The sequence below is a fragment of the Berghia stephanieae genome, chromosome 10 (assembly GCF_034508935.2).
Source record: "Berghia stephanieae isolate SIO BIC M18660-M18661 chromosome 10, UCSD_Bste_1.3, whole genome shotgun sequence".
NCBI lineage: Eukaryota > Metazoa > Mollusca > Gastropoda > Nudibranchia > Aeolidiidae > Berghia > Berghia stephanieae.
Window position 1 is genome coordinate 30,393,075 of NC_088369.1, and position 21,791 is coordinate 30,414,865.

Consider the following 21,791-nt stretch of genomic DNA (forward strand, 5'->3'; position numbering starts at 1 on the left):
AATGCACGTCTTTACAATAGATCAGCCCATCATGTTGTCAAAAGGAACAAAACGTTATTCTCTCTAAAAATGAAATCATGAAAGCAGAAAAGTAAAATGTTCAGAATTGCCAGAAAACAGGCACCAAAACTTAAAAGAGAAGGAATTTGAGGTTGAGAAAGAAGTCAAAAATGAAATCAGACAGAAATTCATTGAGAACCAACAACATCAGATCATCATCATCATGTAGTTCCATATCTGAAGCAGACGTCGGAGGTCATCTTCCGCCAAGCTAATCTATCTCTTGCCAATTCTATTAAAGCAGCGCCACCTTTCTCAGCTTCATCTGTCCAAGTTCTTATCCCTTTCAAATAAGTTATTCTTTGTCTTCCTCTTATTCTTTTTCCATTCATCTTTCCAGTCAAGGCGAGTACTTCCAAACAACATCAGATACAAGCAATTTCAAAAAATGCAGAGGTGTCTGTAAATGTTCGAAATCATGGTGGGCCATGCACCAATGCTGAGAATGTTGACAATTTGATAGCTAGGCTAAAGTCAGAGAATAAATCAAAAACCTTCATTACTGAAGTTGTCAAAAATGAAATCAGATATTGTAAGACTTTCAAGCAGATTAAAAATTTGAAATTTGCCCCACTCAATACCATGATAGAGTCCTTGAAAAATGTCCTTGAGCAAGAGAATAGTTCTCCAACACCACCCAAGCGGTTAAGGCTTTCAAATTTTGAGTAGTTCGAAAAGAAAACAATTGTGAGAAAAAAATCTTTGGCTATAAGTATGCGTGTGTGTATATTGTCTTTTTATGTGCTTGATTTTTTATGTAAAAAATAATCAAAGTGCAGTTCTTTTTCAGTTTTTACTGCATAGAATGATAAATAAACCTTGGTTTTAGCTATAAAACATGTCTTGTTCCATTATTTTGATAAAATAGCTTCTCGGCCACCACTGGGTCTGGGTACTTTTGTCCAAATTCTTAAACTTGGCTACCTTTTTCCTCTCTTGAGTTACTGATAATGATGTTACAGAACTTAAATATCACACCATTCAGATAGAGCTTTAAAACCTGATTAATTTGATATATAATATGTCATCCTATGTCAACAAACAAAAAAGTTACGACAGTTTGAAGTTGGGTCTTTTTCGCATGTTTCGGCAATTTTTTGGAAACTGCTTTTCTGTGATTTTTCTGAAATTTGAAAAGTTATTGTGGTAAAACTATGCTAAATAGCCTTCCCAAAAAAATTGGGCTTATTCTAAGCCATCATATTTGTAACCACAAGAGATTTTAGATCTGTATCTATAGTAATAATGATTTTGGGGTACCCCAAACTTGGGAAATTTAGTATTTTTAACTTTTCCCGTTTTCGGCCCAAAATCCATGATTTTCAAATTGCCATAACTTTTTTAGTTTTTGACCTAGGTAGACAAATCAAATATCATAGTAATCAGAATAAAAAGTTCTACAAGAAAAACATTGAATGGGTGTGTTTCTTGGAAAAAAAATTCAGTTTGGACTACCTATTATAAGTATGTTCAATAACAAGTAACATGTTTGTTGTAAGCATGATTTGAAAAATAGGTTTGGAGTAGCTATTCCTAAGACTCAAATGAAGCAAATTCTGTGATTAAACAAAAAAAAAAGAACTTATGTGAGAAATTTATAAAAAAGAAATATGGCAGTGTGTTAACATTTCCACCCACGAGTTCTTAAAGTATTTGCTATTTGCAAAGCTCATTCTGATCTTATTATTTGATAAATACTTTGAATTTGCTCATAATTTTCAGCACATGAATTAATCACTTGCGTGTACTGTTTTCAAACAGAAAAACATTGATTATTCAAAGATATTGGTTTAGCTATCTATCTCATTGTGACAAGTTCCTCCGAGGATGTTGGATGGATAGCAACACACTCATCAAACTGTGCTTTTGTTGCCCCCATCTTAATGGCTACCCCAAACCCCTGAAGCATCTCATCACAACCTTGTCCTATCATGTGAAGGCCAACAACCTGATAAACAAACAAACAAACACAAATTGAATATAAAATAATGAAAAAAATGTTTAATCCCATGAGTTTTCGTGTCAAGCACTATCCAAGTTGTGTGCTCAAACAAAGTCGTTTTTCAGCAACAATGAATATGAAGGACACCTGCAATGTGCGATTAATTTTTTTTCAACAGAGACAACGCTAAGGGGCTCATTTTACACCTGAGTATGTCAAGAGAATGGGAATAAAGAGCCTTCTTCTAAGGACTCCTATTTGCACCATCACAACAATATTTTAATCTGAGAGCAACAGGTCAGAAGGCAAAAGTCATAACAAAAGATCACCAGACAACAAAGTGAAAAAAAACAACAAATCAATACATTTTAAATTCTAACGTTTCTTTACGCTGAGGGAGTAAAATTAGTTTACATTTACTACAGCATCTTTGTTTACAAATCGTTCAAATCAAGTAGTTTTTCCAGACAATTAGAAGTCGTTAACAGCAGGCAGGAAGTTGCATATTTAGTTGCACTAGTAAAAAAATGATCTACAAAACTTAAGTCATTTATTTCTGTCACATTTCTCACTCAAAATACAATCATTTAATGAAATTAAACATTGTGCTTCAAATGTATTTGTAAAGAAGGAGAAAAAAAAGATACTTTCCTTGCAATCTATCTACATTTTTAAAGTGGATAATCTCTCTTTCTCTTATTTTTTAGGAATCTTAAAATTAGAGTTCGGATGCATTATGACATCATTGAATATCCAGCTCCCTGATGTCTGGTGGGAGACTATTACTAGGCACTGACTTCACAACATAGAGAGGGTAACCACTCTCAGATGCATAATAGTCAGTGTCTCAAGTATGAGCTGAAACAATTCTCGGCAACCATTGTACTTAGCTAGCTTCCCAGACGTGGTTGCACAAGTGAGATGGAAGTGGACTTAGAAAAATTTGGTCCCTCGAGGGGGTGGGGATGTAGTCTTCTCAAAACTGGGAGAGAAGTTGTCAGACTTGTGTACCTACAAAAGGAGACACTGGGGGGCCACAAACAAAGGTCTAGAATCTGTATAACAGCGGCCACCCTACATCCACCTGTCCCACATGTACATGTTGTGACAAAGAACCTGAAACTGCAAAGCATCTGATTGAAATTGTATTGCATCACAGCTGCCGGGCGGGTTTGCAACTAACTGTACACAAATGCAATGACTAGTTCATCGCCTGGACTGAACATCAAAACAGTGGTAACATTAGAAACTGCTGCCTTGTGTTGTCCCCTTTTGTATAATAATAATTGTTATGGTGCATTATCATTATTGAGACAAAACAGGTCACTGGCACAGTCTTCGTCGACCTCACTGCAGCCTATGACACAGTGAATCACAAGATCCTACTCCTCAAAGTGGCTAAAATGATAAAGAATAAGAAAATTGTAAATATTATCCAGTCACTTCTCGAAAACAGGCGCTTCTTTGTTGAAATGGATGGCCGGAAGAGCAGGTGGCGCACCCAGAAGAATGGTCTTCCCCAAGGATCAGTGCTGGCTCCAACACTTTTCAACATATATACAAATGATCAGCCTGAGTTCCCAAATATCCGCCGATTCATATATGCTGATGACCTATGCCTCGCAACACAGGATGTGTCCTTCCAACCAATCGAGAGCAGACTGACAAATGCCCTAGACACCCTTACAAAGTACTACACTAAAAACTCGCTGAACGCCAACCCAGGGAAAACACAAGTGTGTGCATTTCACCTCAACAACCACCAAGCCCACAAAAAACTTAACATCAAGTGGAATGGCCAGACATTAGAGTACAACTACCACCCAGTGTACCTCGGAGTGACGCTTGATCGAACTCTGTCCTTCAGAGAACACGTGAGAAAGACCAAGTGTCCACGCGTAATGCCCTCCTTGGAAAGCTGGCAAACATGAACTGGGGAACTGACCCTAAAACTCTAAGGACCACAGCATTGGCCCTCAGCTACTCAACTGCGGAGTACTGCTCAGCTGTATGGGCCCGATCATGCCATGCCTCCAAGCTAGACCCCGAGCTCAACAACGCCTGCCGGATCATAACGGGCCAGCTGAGAGCAACACCATTACCACTGGTCTACCGTGCAGCAGGAATAGCCCCATCACACATCCGGAGGGAAACTCATGCCCAAATACAAAAATACAAACAGGAAATGGACCAGAGACACCCCTTCATGACCACAATTGCCCCAAAAGCAGGCTCAAATCAAGAAAAAGCTTCCTCACAGTAGAGAGCCTTCACCCAGACCACTCAGCATTCTTCCGCCTGGACAAATGGGTAGAATGGGACAAGACAGCAAACGATGCCCTCCAGCCCCCAACAGAAAAGCTCCCAGCAGGCACAGACCTCAAGAGAAAAGAATGGGTGGCGTTGAACAGAGCTAGAGCAAAGGTGGGAAACACCGCCACCAACCTCTTTAAATGGAAAATCTCACCGGGCACTGAATGCCCATGCGGTCACCCCAGACAGACCATGGACCACATCCTGTCCGAATGCTCGCTGGGACCTCACTGCACCAATGCTGACCTGAGGGAATGCAACCAGACTGCCCGAGACTGGCTGACTCACTGGCGCGACAAGATATGATGATGATTATTGAGTTATTGCCCTTTGCAAATGAATTACCAAATTTATATTTCCATTGATAATACACTTAATTACATTCAGTTCTTCTAAATAATGTCACAATTGAATATATAAATGAATTCATTATATTCGTGTCATTAGTTAACTCTACTTGTGCATTGACGTTATATTACATAACGTATATTCCTGTTTATGTATATTTCTATACTGCCATGTAATTATTACTAATTCTGTGATATATGATTTATAGATTTTGAATAAACAGCTTGTTGATTGGCCACCGATGAGTCTCTTCCCTGTCAGTCTTTGTGTGCACTGCCTTTGGTGCATAATAATAATAATAATAATAGTATTAATAATAATAAATAGTATTTATATAACGTATAATCACGACTAGGCTATGCGCTGCTGAGCACTTATGTGGAAGCTGAGCGCTATATAAATAACTTATTATGCATATCTTAAATGACATGATTCGTAAATTACTCAAAAAAGCATATTTCCCACAACCTCACACAATTATTATCTACAAATTTATATAAAATATGGCCTATGGAACAAAATATGATTCATATTTACTCATTTTATCTTTCTCTAAATCTTTATTGGCAAATTGACTCATTTAGGCACGTATACCTTTAAGAATTACAAAACGGTTTGCGATAAAAATTAGAAATGGGTAAAAACTTTAAACTGTCTGTGTGTGTGTGTGTGTGTGTGTGTGTATGTGTGTATGTGTGTATGTGTGTATGTATGTATGTATGTATGTATGTATGTATGTATGTATGTATGTATGTATGTATGTATGTATGTATGTATGTATGTATGTATGTATGTATGTAGGCTATAAGTAAGTAAGTAAGTCAGTCAGTATGTATGTATGTATGTATGTATGTATGTATGTATGTATGTATGTATGTATGTATGTCCGATGATGTCACTATCCCCCCTCCCGCATGGACACCATCAACAAGTGAGTTTACAATCGACGAACTCACAAGCTGTGTTAAAAAATTACCTAATGAAAAGTCACCCAGGGCAGACGGTGTCACTTATAAATATATAAAACAAAATATAAACAAACTGGCACCAATTTTTACGGCCATCTTTAACACCTGTTTAAAATATCAAAAAGTCCCCCCAGACTGGAAACACAGTATCATAACACTGGTACCAAAAAAGAATGGGAACAAGGACAACGCCGACGACTGGCGACCTATCGCCTTATTACATCTTCATCATCGTCATCATCATCATTATCATCGTCATCAACACTAATATCATTATTACCTCTGGGAAATTCTGTGGCAGAGTCTGAAACTTCACTGATCAAATTATTACTCCAGCTCTATACATTGTACATTATTTTAGGAAATGGTATTATGTCAATGAATATGTTACCCTTGTTACATTATCATGTATATTTCCTGAAATAAACAATTTCCATATGTATGTATGTATGTATGTATGTATGTATGTATGTATGTATGTATGTATGTATGTATGTATGTATGTATGTATGTATGTATGTATGTATGTATGTATGTATGTATGTATGTATGTATGTATGTATGTATGTATGTATGTATGTAAGTAAGTAAGTAAGTAAGTAAGTAAGTAAGTAAGTAAGTAAGTAAGTAAGTAAGTAAGTAAGTAAGTAAGTAAGTAAGTAAGTAAGTAAGTAAGTAAGTAAGTAAGTAAGTAAGTAAGTAAGTAAGTAAGTAAGTAAGTAAGTAAGTAAGTAAGTATGTATGTATGTATGTATGTATGTATGTATGTATGTATGTATGTATGTATGTATGTATGTACGATCATTTCTTTTGTATACATGTGTAGAAACAATGTGCTAGCGTGTATGTTTGTGTATGTATGTGTCTGTATTTGCAAATGTGTTGATGTTCATACCATGAACCAAACTGAGAATTGTTTACCTCACATGAATTGCCTTTTATTTGGACAATAAAAATTATTATTATTATTATTATTATTATTATTATTATTATTATTATTATTATCATTGCAGAAATGCCTCTACTGTGACAATTTCAATAAACAACTGAATTTAAAGAAAACAAAGGCATTCACTTTTATCACTGTTATCAGGTAACTCTGTAGATGGGGCAGCGTGGCTCAGCGGTACAGTCTTTGCTTCGTATCCGAAAGGTACCGAGACCAATCAACCGCCATTGCGCTGCATGGCCTTGAGCAAGTCACCTCGCCCTAGCTCACTTTGCAGCCCTGCACTGCGACTGATGCCTGGGTTATTCCAGTCTTCCCTTGGAATAAGACAAATTTCCTCATGGGGATGAATAAAGGGAGTTATATATTTTTTAATTTTTTAGATCCAACAATTATAGATTGGTCTGTCTTATTAAGGTTGGCATACAACATTTAAAACCTTTTATGTTCATTTTGAGAAGTTCATAACCACTCTAATCACCTCACCTCATACTCCTGAGAGGAGATATGAGACTCCACCCAGATCTGTCCTCAGATTTTCTCAGTGGTTTTGGGCTGTCCATCCTTGTCAATTCCTTTACATTATCCATCTAGCATCCGTTACATTATTCATCTCCTTCTTCCTCCCTCCACAAAGTCCCTTGCATAATAGTTTTTGCCAATGTCTCATGGTGGGAAACATGGCCAAACCAAGACATTGTCTTCTTTTGAATAAAGACAGGAGGGATTCCTGTGATCACAACAGAACAGGAACAGGACCACTTTATTACTAGTACTAGTATGCTAATATTGCCACTCATCTAAATTGTTAAGCAATATTGTATTTCTAAGGAACTGATTTTTTATCATTTTTTTAAAGGAATTAAAAACAAAATAAAACTTAATGAAAGAAAACACACACACACACACAAAAACAATTTGCAGCAGCGCCGACTACTCGGTTGTGGATTACAGATAAAAGCAATGTAAAATGAATAGCTGTTAATATTACTGACCTTCTCATCAGGCAAGGCACAAACTAATTTCATGACACACCGACTTTTGTGCTCTAAGATGGCGTAATACATTGGAACAAAGTTAGAGTTGTAGACCTTCACATTGTCTCTCCCATATTTAGCAGTTGCCTCATCTGAAATAATGGAGTTATCAAAACATTGACTGGTTACTTAAATTTTGAAAATGAATAACAACATCAACAACCACAAAAATAATAATAATAATAATAATAATAATAATAATAATAATAATAATAATAATAATAATAATAAATAATAATAATAATAATACCAATAATAAAAATAATAATAAGAATAACAATAATAATAATAATAATAATAATAATAATAATAATAATAATAATAATAATAATAATAATAATAATAATAAAAATAATAAAAATAATAATATTAATAAAAATAATAATAATAACAATAACAATAATAATAATAATAATAATAATAATAATAGGTACTCCAAACACACCAGAATTTTTACACCAAGTCACGTCATAATTGTACTTTTCACAGAAGGTCTTTATTATGACGTTTTATAAATTTGTATTGAGTTGAAGTTCAATAGTTTGAATTTGAGTTCTTACAAATTTCTGGTTTCTTTTCTAACGTCCCTCATAGTAGTAGTAATAGTAGTAGTAGTAGTAGTAGTAGTAGTAGTAGTAGTAGTAGTAGTAGTAGTAGTAGTAGTAGTAGTAGTAGTAGTAGTAGCAATAATACTGCACACTTATATACAAATATATATCATTAATTAAACAATTACTACAGCTATTAGATACAGATAGATACATATTCAATATTTAAAATGTTATCAACATAGAAATACATTTTTAAAAAAAATAAATAAATAAACTCAAGCAAAGAAATGTTTTATAATGTAATATGTCTTTAGCCTGCTTTTGAATGCCTCCAGGGATTCTGAATTTCTAATCTCAAAAGGTAATTTATTCCAAATGGAGGGGTCAGACGATGAAAAAGCTCTTTTACCTGCATTTAATTTGTTCTGGGGAGTGCGTAACATGAACACATCTCAGGCTGATTGTAATTTCCGAACAGGGGATTTCAATTCAATCAGTTCATTAAGGTAATTTGGATCAGATTCTTGGAGGCACTTAAAAACCAATGTTGCTACTTTGTAGTCAATCCTACAAACTATGGACAGTCAGTGCAGCTCTAAAAGAAGAGGGGTCGCTTCATGCAACTTCTTTTTCCCTAACACTAATTTAGCTGCATTGTTCTGAATGACTTGCAATGTTTTTAATTTTTAATTTGATATACCGGACAAAATTGAATTGCAGTTTAAATTTTGAAAATACTAATGAAGACATTAGTTTTTGGCATGTTTCTTTTGATATAAATTTCCGAATGTTACTAATTTTGTTGTTTAATTCAAATAATAGCTTCTTTTTCAATGAACTGACCTGATGTCCCATTGAAAGATCGATGTCAAGCAACACTAAAAGATTTTTTATCTGGTTAATGAAATTTATAGAGCATCCATTTACATTCATTCCTCCTTCACACGCTTATTCTCTCATTCTCTTACTGCCAGCCAACAAAATTTCTGTCTTTACATCACTTAATCTCAAACAATTTCATTCCATCCATGCCTTGACGTCTTCAATGCACTTTTTAGATTTTTGTTTCTAGATCGATAAAGGATTAGCAATAAATTTGAGTATCATCTGCATAGAAGTGGTGCAGTAAGCAGTGAGAGTTTATCTTATCCACAAGTGGAAAAGTATACAGAGTGAATAGAACAGGACCCAATACAGATCCATGAGGAACCCCAAATAAGAGTAGTTGAAGCCCAGATTGAGCACCATCAATAGAGACTGGTTTCTGTTCGCAAGACAAGACCAAAACCAATCGCCGGTAATACCAAATACACCCTACAGCCTGCAGTAGTAGTAGTAGTAGTAGTAGTAGTAGTAGTAGTAGTAGTAGTAGTAGTAGTAGTAGTAGTAGTAGTAGTAGTAGTAGTAGTAGTAGTAGTAGTAGTAGTAGTAGAAGTAGTAGTAGTAGTAGTAGTAGTAGTAGTAGTAGTAGTAGTAGTAGTAGTAGTAGTAGTAGTAGTAGTAGTAGTAGTAGTGGTAGTAGTAGTAGTAGTAGTAGGAGTTAGTATTGATAGTAGGAGTTAGTATTGATAGTAGCAGAGCAGCACCAAAAGTATCGGTTGTGTATGTCCTTCCCTGACAAAAACAAAGAAGACAAATAAGGACAGCATATGAATGAGAAAATTAGTGCAAAATAAAAAGATGTTTACAAGAAGAGAAAGCAATTATTTATCATCTCGTTGAGGGGAAGGAAGAGCATGATGATGTTGAAATAAATATAAGGCTATTCTTTTCATTCAATACCAACCTTGAAAACTTCTTTAGGACAAAAAAGATAACCTCCCTAAATATAGGGAAGTAGGCAGCTATACAAATTGGGATCAACGAAGTAGTATCACATACCTTCAGTCAATCCGATAGTTCCTACAGGTGGATGTGAGAACACAACAGTTGGAATATTGCTGTAATTCAATTTAAGGTCCTTCTTTCCCTCAAACAGGCGATGTGAGAGACGGCGACCTGCAGCAATGGCCACTGTGGAATGGGAAAAGAGAATTGATACTCATTTACGTATTAAACGTTGTATGATTGTTCGTATTAATGAATGGTATGTACTTCAAACTTTAACGTTTAGAGTTCTGCTTCAAATCCTCGGAAAAATCGTTCGTATCAATGTTTTTGTCTCAAGGAAATCGAAATGGCGGCGGCTATGTTTACTTCCGACACAAAATTGCACCGCTAATTTCATCTTATTTCACGATTTGTTGATTGAAGACCTATCCTTCGCTTAATATTATATAAAGCGTTGTATGATGATTTAGAATTACAAAGAGGCATCAAAAAATAATAAACCATCCTCTTGATAGAGTAGAAAGAATTCATGGAAAAGCAATAGAAAGGAAAGCATTCTCAATTACCAACAATAAAAAACATATTTTATACCATGAATTTAGTATTTTACCATCTGGGAGAAGGTTTTGTCAGATTAAATGCAGAACTAACAAGTATAAATCAACGTTGGTTCCATCAGCAATAAAAATGTTGAATATTTCATATGGTACAGCAAAACCAAGGATTGATGCGTTGACTGATTGACTGATTAATTTATTTAATGTTAGATTAAGTGACCAATTGATAATGATGATAATATTTGGTGTTGAATTGCCAAAAATGTAACGAATTGATAATGAAATGAATATGTTTATGTTGTGTATATCGCACGCGTGAGAGAGAGAGAGAGAGAGAGAGAGAGAGAGAGAGAGAGAGAGAGAGAGAAGAGAGAGAGAGAGAGAGAGAGAGAGAGAGAGAGAGAGAGAGAGAAGAGAGAGAGAGAGAGAGAGAGAGAAGAGAGAGAGAGAGAGAGAGAGAGAGAGAGAGTGAAATATCTGTTCAATGTTATAGTTATTCTATAACGTTATAACAAGTGTAACTTAATGACAAATTGCCATATTTATGGACAATAAAGATCTATTATTATTATTATTATTATTATTATTATTATTATTATTATTATTATTATTATTATTATTATTATTATGATTATTATTATTATTGTTATTATTATTATTATTATTATTATTATTATTATTATTATTATAGAATAAATCCCATTTCTTATAAATTATTATTCACAATTCATCATCATCATCATCATCATAATCATCATTGTTGTCTTTGTCGTCATGTTTCTTCTTATTATTATTATTATTATTATTATCATCATTATTATCATTATCATCATTACTGGTGGAGAACCCCCAATATTTGCAAGAAATAAAGACTAATAAATGCCTGGTACTCATCTATTTTAATGTAATAATTAACAGAAATGAACAGAGATCGCGATGAATCTTACGAGCCATTAACGATCAAAATCATTCTGGTAACAAAGTCTGCGGTTGCATGCAAATGAATCTGGAAACAGGACAGCCAGATGGCAATTCCCAATGTCAAATGACCTATCAGTATAAGTACCAGATTTTTATAAATAATCATTTGAGTCAACGGGTGATAAAAAAATTTAAAAGGTTATAAGTTATTCATTTATCAATCTGTAAAAAATAGTTTTATAATTTTTAGATTTGCCAGTATTTCTGTAATTGTTGGCAAAAACTTTACGTAGCTGTACAGAACAATTTTGATCCCCAACCCTTTTATAAAAAAAGAATAGTTTATATACATTATTTAATAATATATTATCATTATCATCATCATCATCATCATCAGCATTATTATTATTATTATTATTATTATTATTATTCTTTCAGTGCAACCTCTGAATAACAACACCCCCAGGAAGACGAAATTGACCTATGGTCCTGATTTTTCGGCTATATACATATATATAATTAAAAAATGAAAATAGCGTCAAACATTTTAGGAAAATCCCTGATGAGCGACATTGATATAGCAACAATCTCCAGATGACACCAACCCTTGATACATAAAAATCTAGCCTAATAGGCAACCTCATTTCCGATCAATGTCATTTCGTCCTCGTAGCAAATAAAATCTCTTCTTTTCTGGCCAATGAGATGTCCTACTGATAAAAATGAGTAGTGTCATTAGTTTTTCAAATTGATTTAGTGTTGGGGTATTTTTGTGGTGAATGTTACAAAACGACCTTTAGGACATCTGGCCCCATCATCTGCGAGAAGGCAAAAATTATTGCGGACAAGCTTAAAGTGGCCAATTTTTAAGCAAGCAATGGTTTTTGTTTTTGTTTTGATTTTAAGGGTTTTACGGCGCTTGCAACACATTTAGGTTATATCAGCGCCAGTTAAAAGGAATAAAATGGGATAGTAAAAATTTTAGAATTACAATTAAAGCACCCAAGAGAAAGTAAGACAAAGGGGAATGGGAACGAATAGGGATCAGATGTAGATTCCAAGAGCATACCACCAATGTACTTAGTTTGCGATCACCTATAAGTCTAATCCGGACACAAGCACAAAATCCAACAAAGAGGAATACACTCAAATGCCAACATTATACATTAAAAATAACAAATATAATAATACATAACAGAGAGATGATTTATAAGGAAAAAAACATCATCTCCCAAAACAATAACTATGCATTTGACTGTTTCCCTCCCAGCCTGGACTCCGACGGGGGCCAGGAAAAAAACCAACTAATCTCATTCCAAGACAAAGACAGAAAGCATGTTGGATAACAGATATAAGGGGATAGAAGACACCGTATGTACCTCCTTGCCCACTATGGGAGGAAAGCAATGGTTGGCTCAACAGATTAATCAAAAAGCAATATGGCATTGTCCTTAAAATTAAGATCTGTAAAAATATGTATGAAACAGTGAAACTGTATAGATAGTTCGAAGATGACGTCATGCAGGTCTTTGTTATTGTTTTTGCCATCTGCGTTTATGAGTAATGCTCACTGAACAGTATTAACCTGACTATAAACGTTCATGGATACACACAGTTTTATGTGTTGGTCCGTTATACTTCCGGATGGCAATGTTATGAGCTTCTTAGCCAAGCGCATACTATCTATAGGGGCCCCATAAAATATACAGGCTACAGTGGCACCTCGGTATAACAGGTCCTGATATAACAGGCTTGCAGTTATATGACAGTGTTCTTTAAAATCCATGTTTTTCTCTCCTTCTTTGCCCTTACTAAAATTGACTGGCTATATCAGGACTTTTAAGAGCTTTAATTGGTTATAACTGGGGTGTGAAACCCATTCAATATCTCCAAATACAATGTATTAGCCTACATTACGCTCAGCTAAGTGTACAGCTGAAGGCAACCAAGGCCTAGTTCATGAATGCTGTGTGTTTTTGAGTGAGTGAGTTTGTTAGTGGCTACTAACTACTTTATGGTACATCATTAAGTAGTTCATTTTAAATGGTGATTTAGGCCATTTGGGTTATTTCCCTTTATATTCAGCGATAACAGGACTAGGTTATAACAGAGAGTTTAGGCTGGTTCCACCCTCACTGTTTTACGAAGGTTCCACTGTAGTTTGTCTAAAACAAAGAAGGAAAAAAATCTTTGTTGTGCATAACCAGGACCTCATTAAACCTGCCAGTTCATCACAGCTTGCTGTTATATGCATTATAATTCTAATAAAATTATACTTTTTTTTAAATGGAGCACAGACATATGTTTATTATCTCCCTTAATTCATTATGTGTTTATCAGAAAGGTGTTCTACTATATTGTATATATGGAATTGAAACTATGCCATAATATATATTTTCTATTTCTAATTCGTCAAATTTTCTCAATTGGTTGAACATTTGCAGGTATATGGAAATGATTAAACAACATACCAGGTGTTAGCAGTGCTTTTCCACACACATCTCCTAACGAGTAGACTCCGGGTACATTTGTGTTCTGGTATTCATCAACAATGATGTTGCCCTGTTTGTCTACATTTACCCCCTGTTGAAAAATGTTAAGGCAATACACAAATAGGATTGATAAACGGTCAATCATCATATATAAAGGATCCCTTTGCATCTGTAACGCACAAATGCCTATGAAAATATTAGACAAGTAGGATTTGTTAAATCCATGTAAGGTCTCCCGTAAGGTGGAATATTAGGTGTTGTCCACTACATTATTTGCCAACCAATTTTAACATCTCCTGTTTGTTCTGTCTCTGTAAATGTTGAACGCTCTTGTCCCTTTCCCAGCTTAGGCTGCTCCTAAGTACAGAAATGGATCTTAAAATCAATCTGCCACTGTTATCACCAAGATGAACAACAGATTTCAGTAAGTTGCCACAATGAGATTTTTGTCATAATCTTGACCAAAATTCAATTTTACTCTAATAAGATCATTTTCAACATAACAGCAGCATTAAGGTTTCATTAAACCCCGAGTAGCATCGATATTACTGTAGGTAACATAGCTGTTAACGGACCTGGGAAAAACTAAAAGGGCTTCCATAGACTTACAAGACTTATTCCTCTTTATTCTTTGAAGAATATAGAGTTGTCCACCACCTTGATATGAATTTGTTTATATAGTCTGAGCTCCTCAAGCAGTAAATCCTAAAACTGCCATGTTTGTTCAGAACATCAACTTTTTGGGATTCCTTTTGCAGAATCTAGGGATAAGTGAGTGATGTTGCAGCTCTTTTCCTGATCAGTATTTTTAATTTTGTCTGGAGGATTCTGCATTACATTTATACGAGCCTGGACATCTGCCTCCTTACATTACATCTTCATTTTTTTATCCCCCACCTCATGTATTGCGTCTATGTAACCCATCCCAATAATAGGACATGTGTGTCAAGAACCTGATCCATCTTTCCCTATCCTCCACTCGCAGGTTCTTTCTAAGGATCTACCAAAACCACCTATTGTAATCGCCTTATATTTTATGGCAGACCTACTTTTATCAAGTAGATGGTTATGTTTCATGTTCATGCAAGAGAATTGATAAAACAGGTGGGTGTTATGTCTGCCTAAGAGCTTTTTGATACAGAGGAATCCTAAAGCAAACATCGTCAGACCAAAAAGTTTGACTTTATCCATTATCAATGGTACACACTTTGATAATGACCAGAAAATTTGGGACTGGATTCCACTGTAGTTTCACAAAACACATTTACTGATTTATTTGATCACTTCATTTAAAAACTTGGTTGGACTACAGTCCTAGACCTCTGCCATGAGTGCCATTAACATGTTCAAAGAAGGTAAAGTAATGAATGTATGATAATGCCATTATCTTCTAATTTCCTTTTTGAAAAACACAAATGAAAATGTTTTAACGGTCTCATGGAAAATTAACCTCAACTTTATCATATCACTCACAAAACACATATCATATTGTTAGATTCTTCCTTACAATCTTTTCCAAGCCTAGGGTATCAGAATTAGGTCTCCGTCCGATTGCCCAAAGAAGACAATTTACTCCATCAATAATTCCTGTTGTTGTGTCAAGAGTCAGTGTGCCGTCGCTTTCTTTCGAAACTTTCTTGACCTGTGTTACAAAAATATAGGAATTAATTACAACACAATATGACATTTTAAAGTAAATAAACAGCATTTACAACATATCCCACTTCCATCTGAATCAATTTCAATTGAATATGTGCTGAAAATGCAATCTTGTTGAACTTTTAAATTCTAATTTTATTTCGGGATTAACAAATCTATATGTAATCTATTGGGTTGTCTTGCCTAATGGTGGCTAATCTAAATTGTTTCAAATACGCAATTCACAAGATGTCTTGCAGCTGCACCATCTAGCAACAAACTCAATGCGACAAATAAAAGGATAATATATAATCCTGTTGACTTCATACTGAAACCAACTTAAATTTCACCTGGGTTTTTCTCTTAAGCTTGACACCACCTGGTTCTAAATTATCTGTTACAGCCTTGCTGATAGAACTGTCAAACGTCCTCAATACCTGGTTGATGGACATAAAAGTTATGTCATAAAATGGTTATTTCATAGAAAGATTATATTAATGATGTTGATGATGACGACAATGATAATGATGATAACAATAATAACTTAATTCTCTAACAGATTGCAACATATATCAAAATCTTCACAAATAATGGCCGAATTTATATGGCAGATACATAAAATGTCAAATTTTACATTTTTAAAGATTTCGTTGACAGCCGGTCTCAACATAGAGTTGTTTACATTTTCATTTCTGCCATCTTGTTTCTATTGAAAGCAATCTCCACATTCTCTTCACTTGAGCTTTTATTATTTACAAAATAAGATGGCTAAATTACTTTTTATGAAAAGTAATGTTCAAGTAGTTGTTGATTCCTCTGTACTTTTTGGACTAATTGAAAGGATTTTCAGTTGGCAGTTGGTTACATTTATCTTATGAATGCATACTTTTTCTAATATAATACTCATATATTTTGATTGTGGTAATTTGATTTACTAATTATAATTAATTTTCTTTTCTTTTAACTTTTAAAATATGTTTTGACAGATGACCTTCAGACAAATTGAACAGTAATTAATGGAAATGAATGCAGTTCATGCTTATAGTTTGATATGTATACCTGATCATATCGAATCAGCAGAGAGGTATCTGACCCAAGTGCCCCAAATATTCCAGCCAATTCCACAGCAATGTAGCCAGCACCTACAACAACAACTTTTCTGTAATCGAATAAAAATTAAGTGAATACCTCTGTTTTGCTAAGACTTAAATCAAAGTCCCAATGTCATTTCTGTACGTTTTGGATCTTTGGTAACATTAGATGGACCAGTAACTCAAAACTACACCATCAGCGTGAGTTTTTTTCTCTAAATATTTTTTAACTGTGGGATTTGCTTCATATTTAATCAAGAAACATGTCTGTAGCACAGTTAAAAACTGCTTTTCTAGAAATATCAAATTTATTTGATTAGTGTTGCTGGAGATATATGTTAAATTAATTCGCTCTAGACATCTTTTATGGGAAATTACAATGTTTTGATAGCTAAATTATACGCCTTTGGCACTCTCCACAGAGGCTGAACTACACCGATGATTGGATTTATTTACCAAAATAACGGGAATGGAAAGATCTTTCTTTAGTTATAACTTTAAATTATGTTTGCAGGAGTTAAGCTCTAAACAAGCATATTTCAAAAATGAAATTCAAGAAAAAAAAACCCCTCGATTGTTGAATCATATGAAAGTCCGTCATTCCCCTCTTTTGTTTTGTGTCAATATTTGAGTCGGATCTGTTGTTTGGCTTAATTCACGTTGTTGACTAATCAAACTGTCCAAAGTCGAAATGCTTAATATAGACTCTTATCTTTGAAAGTTGTGCTGCGAACGACACCTTATTGCATAAAAATTCCAACATTTCGAGTTCAACCAAATACCAATGTTGCTATGTTTTATTTTATCTAGTAGTACTGATAACAAGCTTTGATTTTACTGTTTTCTGATGTCTGTAACTGTATTTTTTAAATTCATTATTTTTCTTTTCTTTTTTCCACTTTTTAATTTGAAGCAGGGATATTTTGGTGAAGATGATTATTTTGGTTAATTACTTTAATTTTATTCAATAGTACTTATTCTAGGCTTTTATTTGATGTCTTGTTCAAGTATGTGTGGCTTTATTTAAATATGTTATGTATTTAAAATTTTTTTTGTAATTTCTACCTCGTATTCGAATATTGCACCAAATTGATTTTCTAGCATATTTAATGCAATGATTTCTAACTTTTTAATGCAGTCATAGTCTTGAAAAAAATTAGGTTTCGCCTGAGGTTTTGGTCCATTTGAAATACAACCCCAAAAGTCCAAAGTAAAAAGTTGCATAACTATTGAACTAACTGCCCTGCCGTGTTGGTTATGGTATCAAACATCTTAGAACTATACTTGCTTTCCATAACATGTAACAAATTTGCTCTATATATGATTCGAAAAATCGGTTTAAACGTAGCTATTATAAGGATATTGTTGAGCATAAAGAGATTGTTTGAAGTCGATGTGCATACATTTGCAGGTCTGATAATTGAAGGCACTCGTGGGCTTGATTGATTTAACAACAAAGTTGTAATGGACACTATTTTGCATTGAGCGTTTCCATTTCAACAATGGACCACTTGCCCCTCTGCTTGGTTTGCGCAAACCGAGGCACAGTTTGCACTGTGCGGATACTGTGCGGATTCACAACAGTGCAAAAAAAAAAAAAATACTGCCACGTAGTGGCCGTGTTTGATGTGGCTACAGCATCTAGATCATTAGCCGTCATTTCTTCGCCACCTCCCAACTGTAAGTACGACTCCCTTAAATCCTTTCTTATGGATGTGTACGAGTTATCAGAAGCAGAGAAAGCAGCCACTCTACTGGATATTAAAGAACTAGACAAACTTTCCGAACTAATGGACAAAATGCTGGCTCTTTTAGGGGAACATAGGCCGTGCTTCCTTTTCCATCATATCTTGTTACGGCTGTTACCCGAAGCGATTCGGAGGCCCCTGGCTAATTCCCCTAATCTGTCATCTGCATTTTTTGCGGCTGCAAATATCAGGGTGATCCGCAAATTTTGGCAAATTTCCCGAAATTGGCAAATCGTGGCAAATTTTGGGAAAATTGGCAAATCGCGTGGCAAATTTTGGGAAAAATAAGAAGCGAAAACAAAATAACGAAAAAAAAAAGGTGCGAAACTTGAGAAATGTTGCAGCTTTGCCTGGTCCCAAACCAAGGGAAGCTACTCTCTACGGATAATGATCCTTTAAAATCTTTGTAACAACGCTACTCACAGTCATTTCATTTCTCAAGTCAAATAAATCAAGTCACTTACACTTCCAACTTCAGTCATGGATTGTTTCGTTAAAAAATCATCAAATAAGGACCCAAAGTGCGGCAAATTCTTTGGCAAAGTTTGGTCTTTTTGGCAAATTTCTTGGCAAATTTTGGCAAGTTTTAGGTCCCAATTTGGCAAAAAATGCAGATGACAGCCTAATAAAACAGACCACCGAGCACTGGTGAAAGTGGCCGATAATCTCTACAACTCTCTGACACCAAGTATGAGAGTGTGTTCTAACGTTCAAAAACCGTACCTGATACCAACGGTATCGACACCTGCCAATCTGCCTGAAATCGATACCATTTGCTGGTTTCATCGTAAGTTTGGATCACATGCCAGACACTGCACCAATCCATATAATCTCTTCAACAGCTTCAAAAATAAGAAACATCAGGGAAACGGAAGAGCAGGCCAGCAGTAGAATATCCAACTGTTGGTCCGTCATTTTATTCTACTACAATCCCCCCAACAACAATATCAGACTCAAATGTAACACAACTGTTTGTCATGGACGATATTTCCAAAAGACAATTCTTTGTGGACACAGGGATACAAGTTTCTGTCAGGAACTACAGGACATTCCTTATTGGTAGCAATGGATCTTCCATAGCGACCTATGTGCCCGATTCGTAACCCTTCGTTTTGGCAAACGTGTTTTCAAAGCACTCTTGATATCGGCTAATGTCAAGCATCCTCTATTAGGAGCAGATTTTCTACGTCAACACAACCTGCTGGTAGATAATCAAGGACACCGACTGACTGAAGCTAAATCTTTCTCCCACATCCAATGCTCTGTCAGTTCTGTTTCAACATGCTCGGGCTCTGATCTTGCTCTCATAGAACCCAACAGCAATAAGTTCCGTAAAATCCTCAACGACTTTCCTGAGCTCTTACAGCCTACCTTTTCCGCTGCTGAGGCCAAGCATGGCGTTAAGCATTTCATTCCGAGCAAAGACTATAGCTATTTTTCTGCCAACATGTAAAATTGTGTGTTTCCTGATGATCACTTCTTTATTTTGCAAAGACCATTTGAAGAAAATGTCTGAAAAAAATTGGACCTCTACCCAGGAGTACTCTCTACCCGTTGACGTGAATTACATGTCATTTTGTATGATCACTATGTTAATATAGTATATGCTGAAGGCCAAAAACATTTACTTTCACAAGTGTTTTGGGGAATTTCAACACATTGGAGATTTAAGAAAAAATTGTGTCTGGTTTAAATCTTGTTGTCTTTTATTTATCTAGTCACTGTAATTTATAAATATGTATCAAAAGTATGATCAATCTTTTAGTGTTTAGTTACATGATGTCAAAGTTGGAACATTTTCTTACATCAATACGCAAGCAAAAAAATTCTAAGTTCTTGAAAAATGAATTTGCTCTCATTTTCTTATTTATGTAGCAATGACTATGAAAATTTTGTTTTCTATTTTTGTAAGAAATACTACTCTTAAATCAAAGCCCTATCTCCACTGAATAAAAATCTTTTTGAATTTTGAAAATCCATTAATATATAACAAAGTTATGCAGTTTCAAATGTGTCATTTATTTGGATGACTCACAAACAGAAAAAAATACGGAAAATATGGGATGCTTTTTCTGCGTTTTATTCTGGTTTGTGGCTGTATCTCGCTTAATACGTGGAATTAAGATATTAAAACTTGGCAATTTTATGGCAGAATTATCAGAAAATATGATGAAGACATCAGAAGAGTTCTAACTTGTATAGTTTTAGAGCTGTATGGCTAGGGTCAACTATAATTTTGTTTTAAAATATACATAATATTGATCATTTGGAACTTTTCCGAAGTGTAATTTTGTGTCTACAACCCATACAAATGATACGAAAAAAGCCTGGTAATTTATTATCAATCAGTCCCGTGAGACCATGGCTTATGTTATTTCTAGTATTTATTTGAGAGAGAGAGAGAGAGAGAGAGAGAGAGAGAGAGAGAGAGAGAGAGAGAGAGAGAGAGAGATAGAAAAAGAGAGAGAGAGAGAGAGAGAGAGAGAGAGAGAGAGAGAGAGAGAGAGAGAGAGAGAGAGAGAGAGAGAGAGAGAGAGAGAGAGAGAATGTGTTAATTTCCTATCCCTACGACATAGGGCTAACAATGAAACAATACCATAATTTTTAAAAAGCGCGCGAGGATTTGTGTCGTTTCTTTTATTAAATTTTATTCATCTATTTTTGTCTCAGTGACATTTATTCTAGTCTATTCAATTTTTTGTTTGTTAAAATTTAGTTCATTTTAAGTGGGCCAGTCTTAATAGCGAAAGCCATATGATTTTCTATTTAGCCACTTTTGAAGTCGAATTTGGTCCGGTTAAAGTCTGGCCATCTGGCAGCTCACGTCATTTTCGTGTCACGGGATGGGGTAAGCAAAATGGCCGTCTCCATATTTTCACTCATTGAAATGCAATTTGGGTTGATGTTTTGTGAGAATACGGGAAAATTACTTATCATAATAAAATGAAATTTGAAATATAAATAGAAGAAATGTGCATATACAACCTTATGAGCGACAAAATCTCTCCTCTTTGTAGTTTTAGAAATATTGTACTCCAAAGAGTAAAAATCTATTTTTAACGGTCTTCTGGTAATCGTACAAGTTTTGTCGCTTGACATAATCTAAAATGACCTCTTTTCTAACTGTGTGCCAACTTTCAGTCATATTTATCGATAAACAGCTTCGTAATTAACTTTTTAAAATAGAATATACGGAACGGCTTCGTCCCATATTTTGTCGCGAATTTGGGCACTTCGTGAGCGAAAAAGAGGCCCAAAGATTTGTGCGGGATAGTCATTGCTAATTTATGTATCAAAGTGTTAAAACTGTTTTCCATGACTATCAGAATGCGTTACGAATATAGTA

General features: G+C 34.8%; 1 protein-coding gene across 2 annotated transcripts in view; it reads right to left on the reverse strand.

Moving 5' to 3' along the window:
• Positions 1-379: 379 nt before the first annotated feature.
• Positions 380-21,791, reverse strand: part of LOC144980956 (glutathione reductase, mitochondrial-like) — a 42,356-nt gene continuing 20,944 nt past the window's right edge. Inside the window, exons 6-12 of one of the 2 annotated variants that reach the window (XM_078928958.1) lie at positions 16,666-16,765; positions 15,957-16,043; positions 15,476-15,610; positions 13,948-14,059; positions 10,050-10,181; positions 7,576-7,709; positions 380-2,008 (exon numbers count right to left, since the gene is read on the reverse strand). In XM_078928958.1, coding sequence (XP_078785084.1) covers positions 1,859-2,008; positions 7,576-7,709; positions 10,050-10,181; positions 13,948-14,059; positions 15,476-15,610; positions 15,957-16,043; positions 16,666-16,765 — 850 coding nt within the window. In that variant the 3' untranslated portion in view covers positions 380-1,858. Of the gene's footprint in view, positions 2,009-2,984; positions 3,125-7,575; positions 7,710-10,049; positions 10,182-13,947; positions 14,060-15,475; positions 15,611-15,956; positions 16,044-16,665; positions 16,766-21,791 lie in introns of those variants that run through there. The other variant, XM_078928959.1, reaches the window with a different exon arrangement.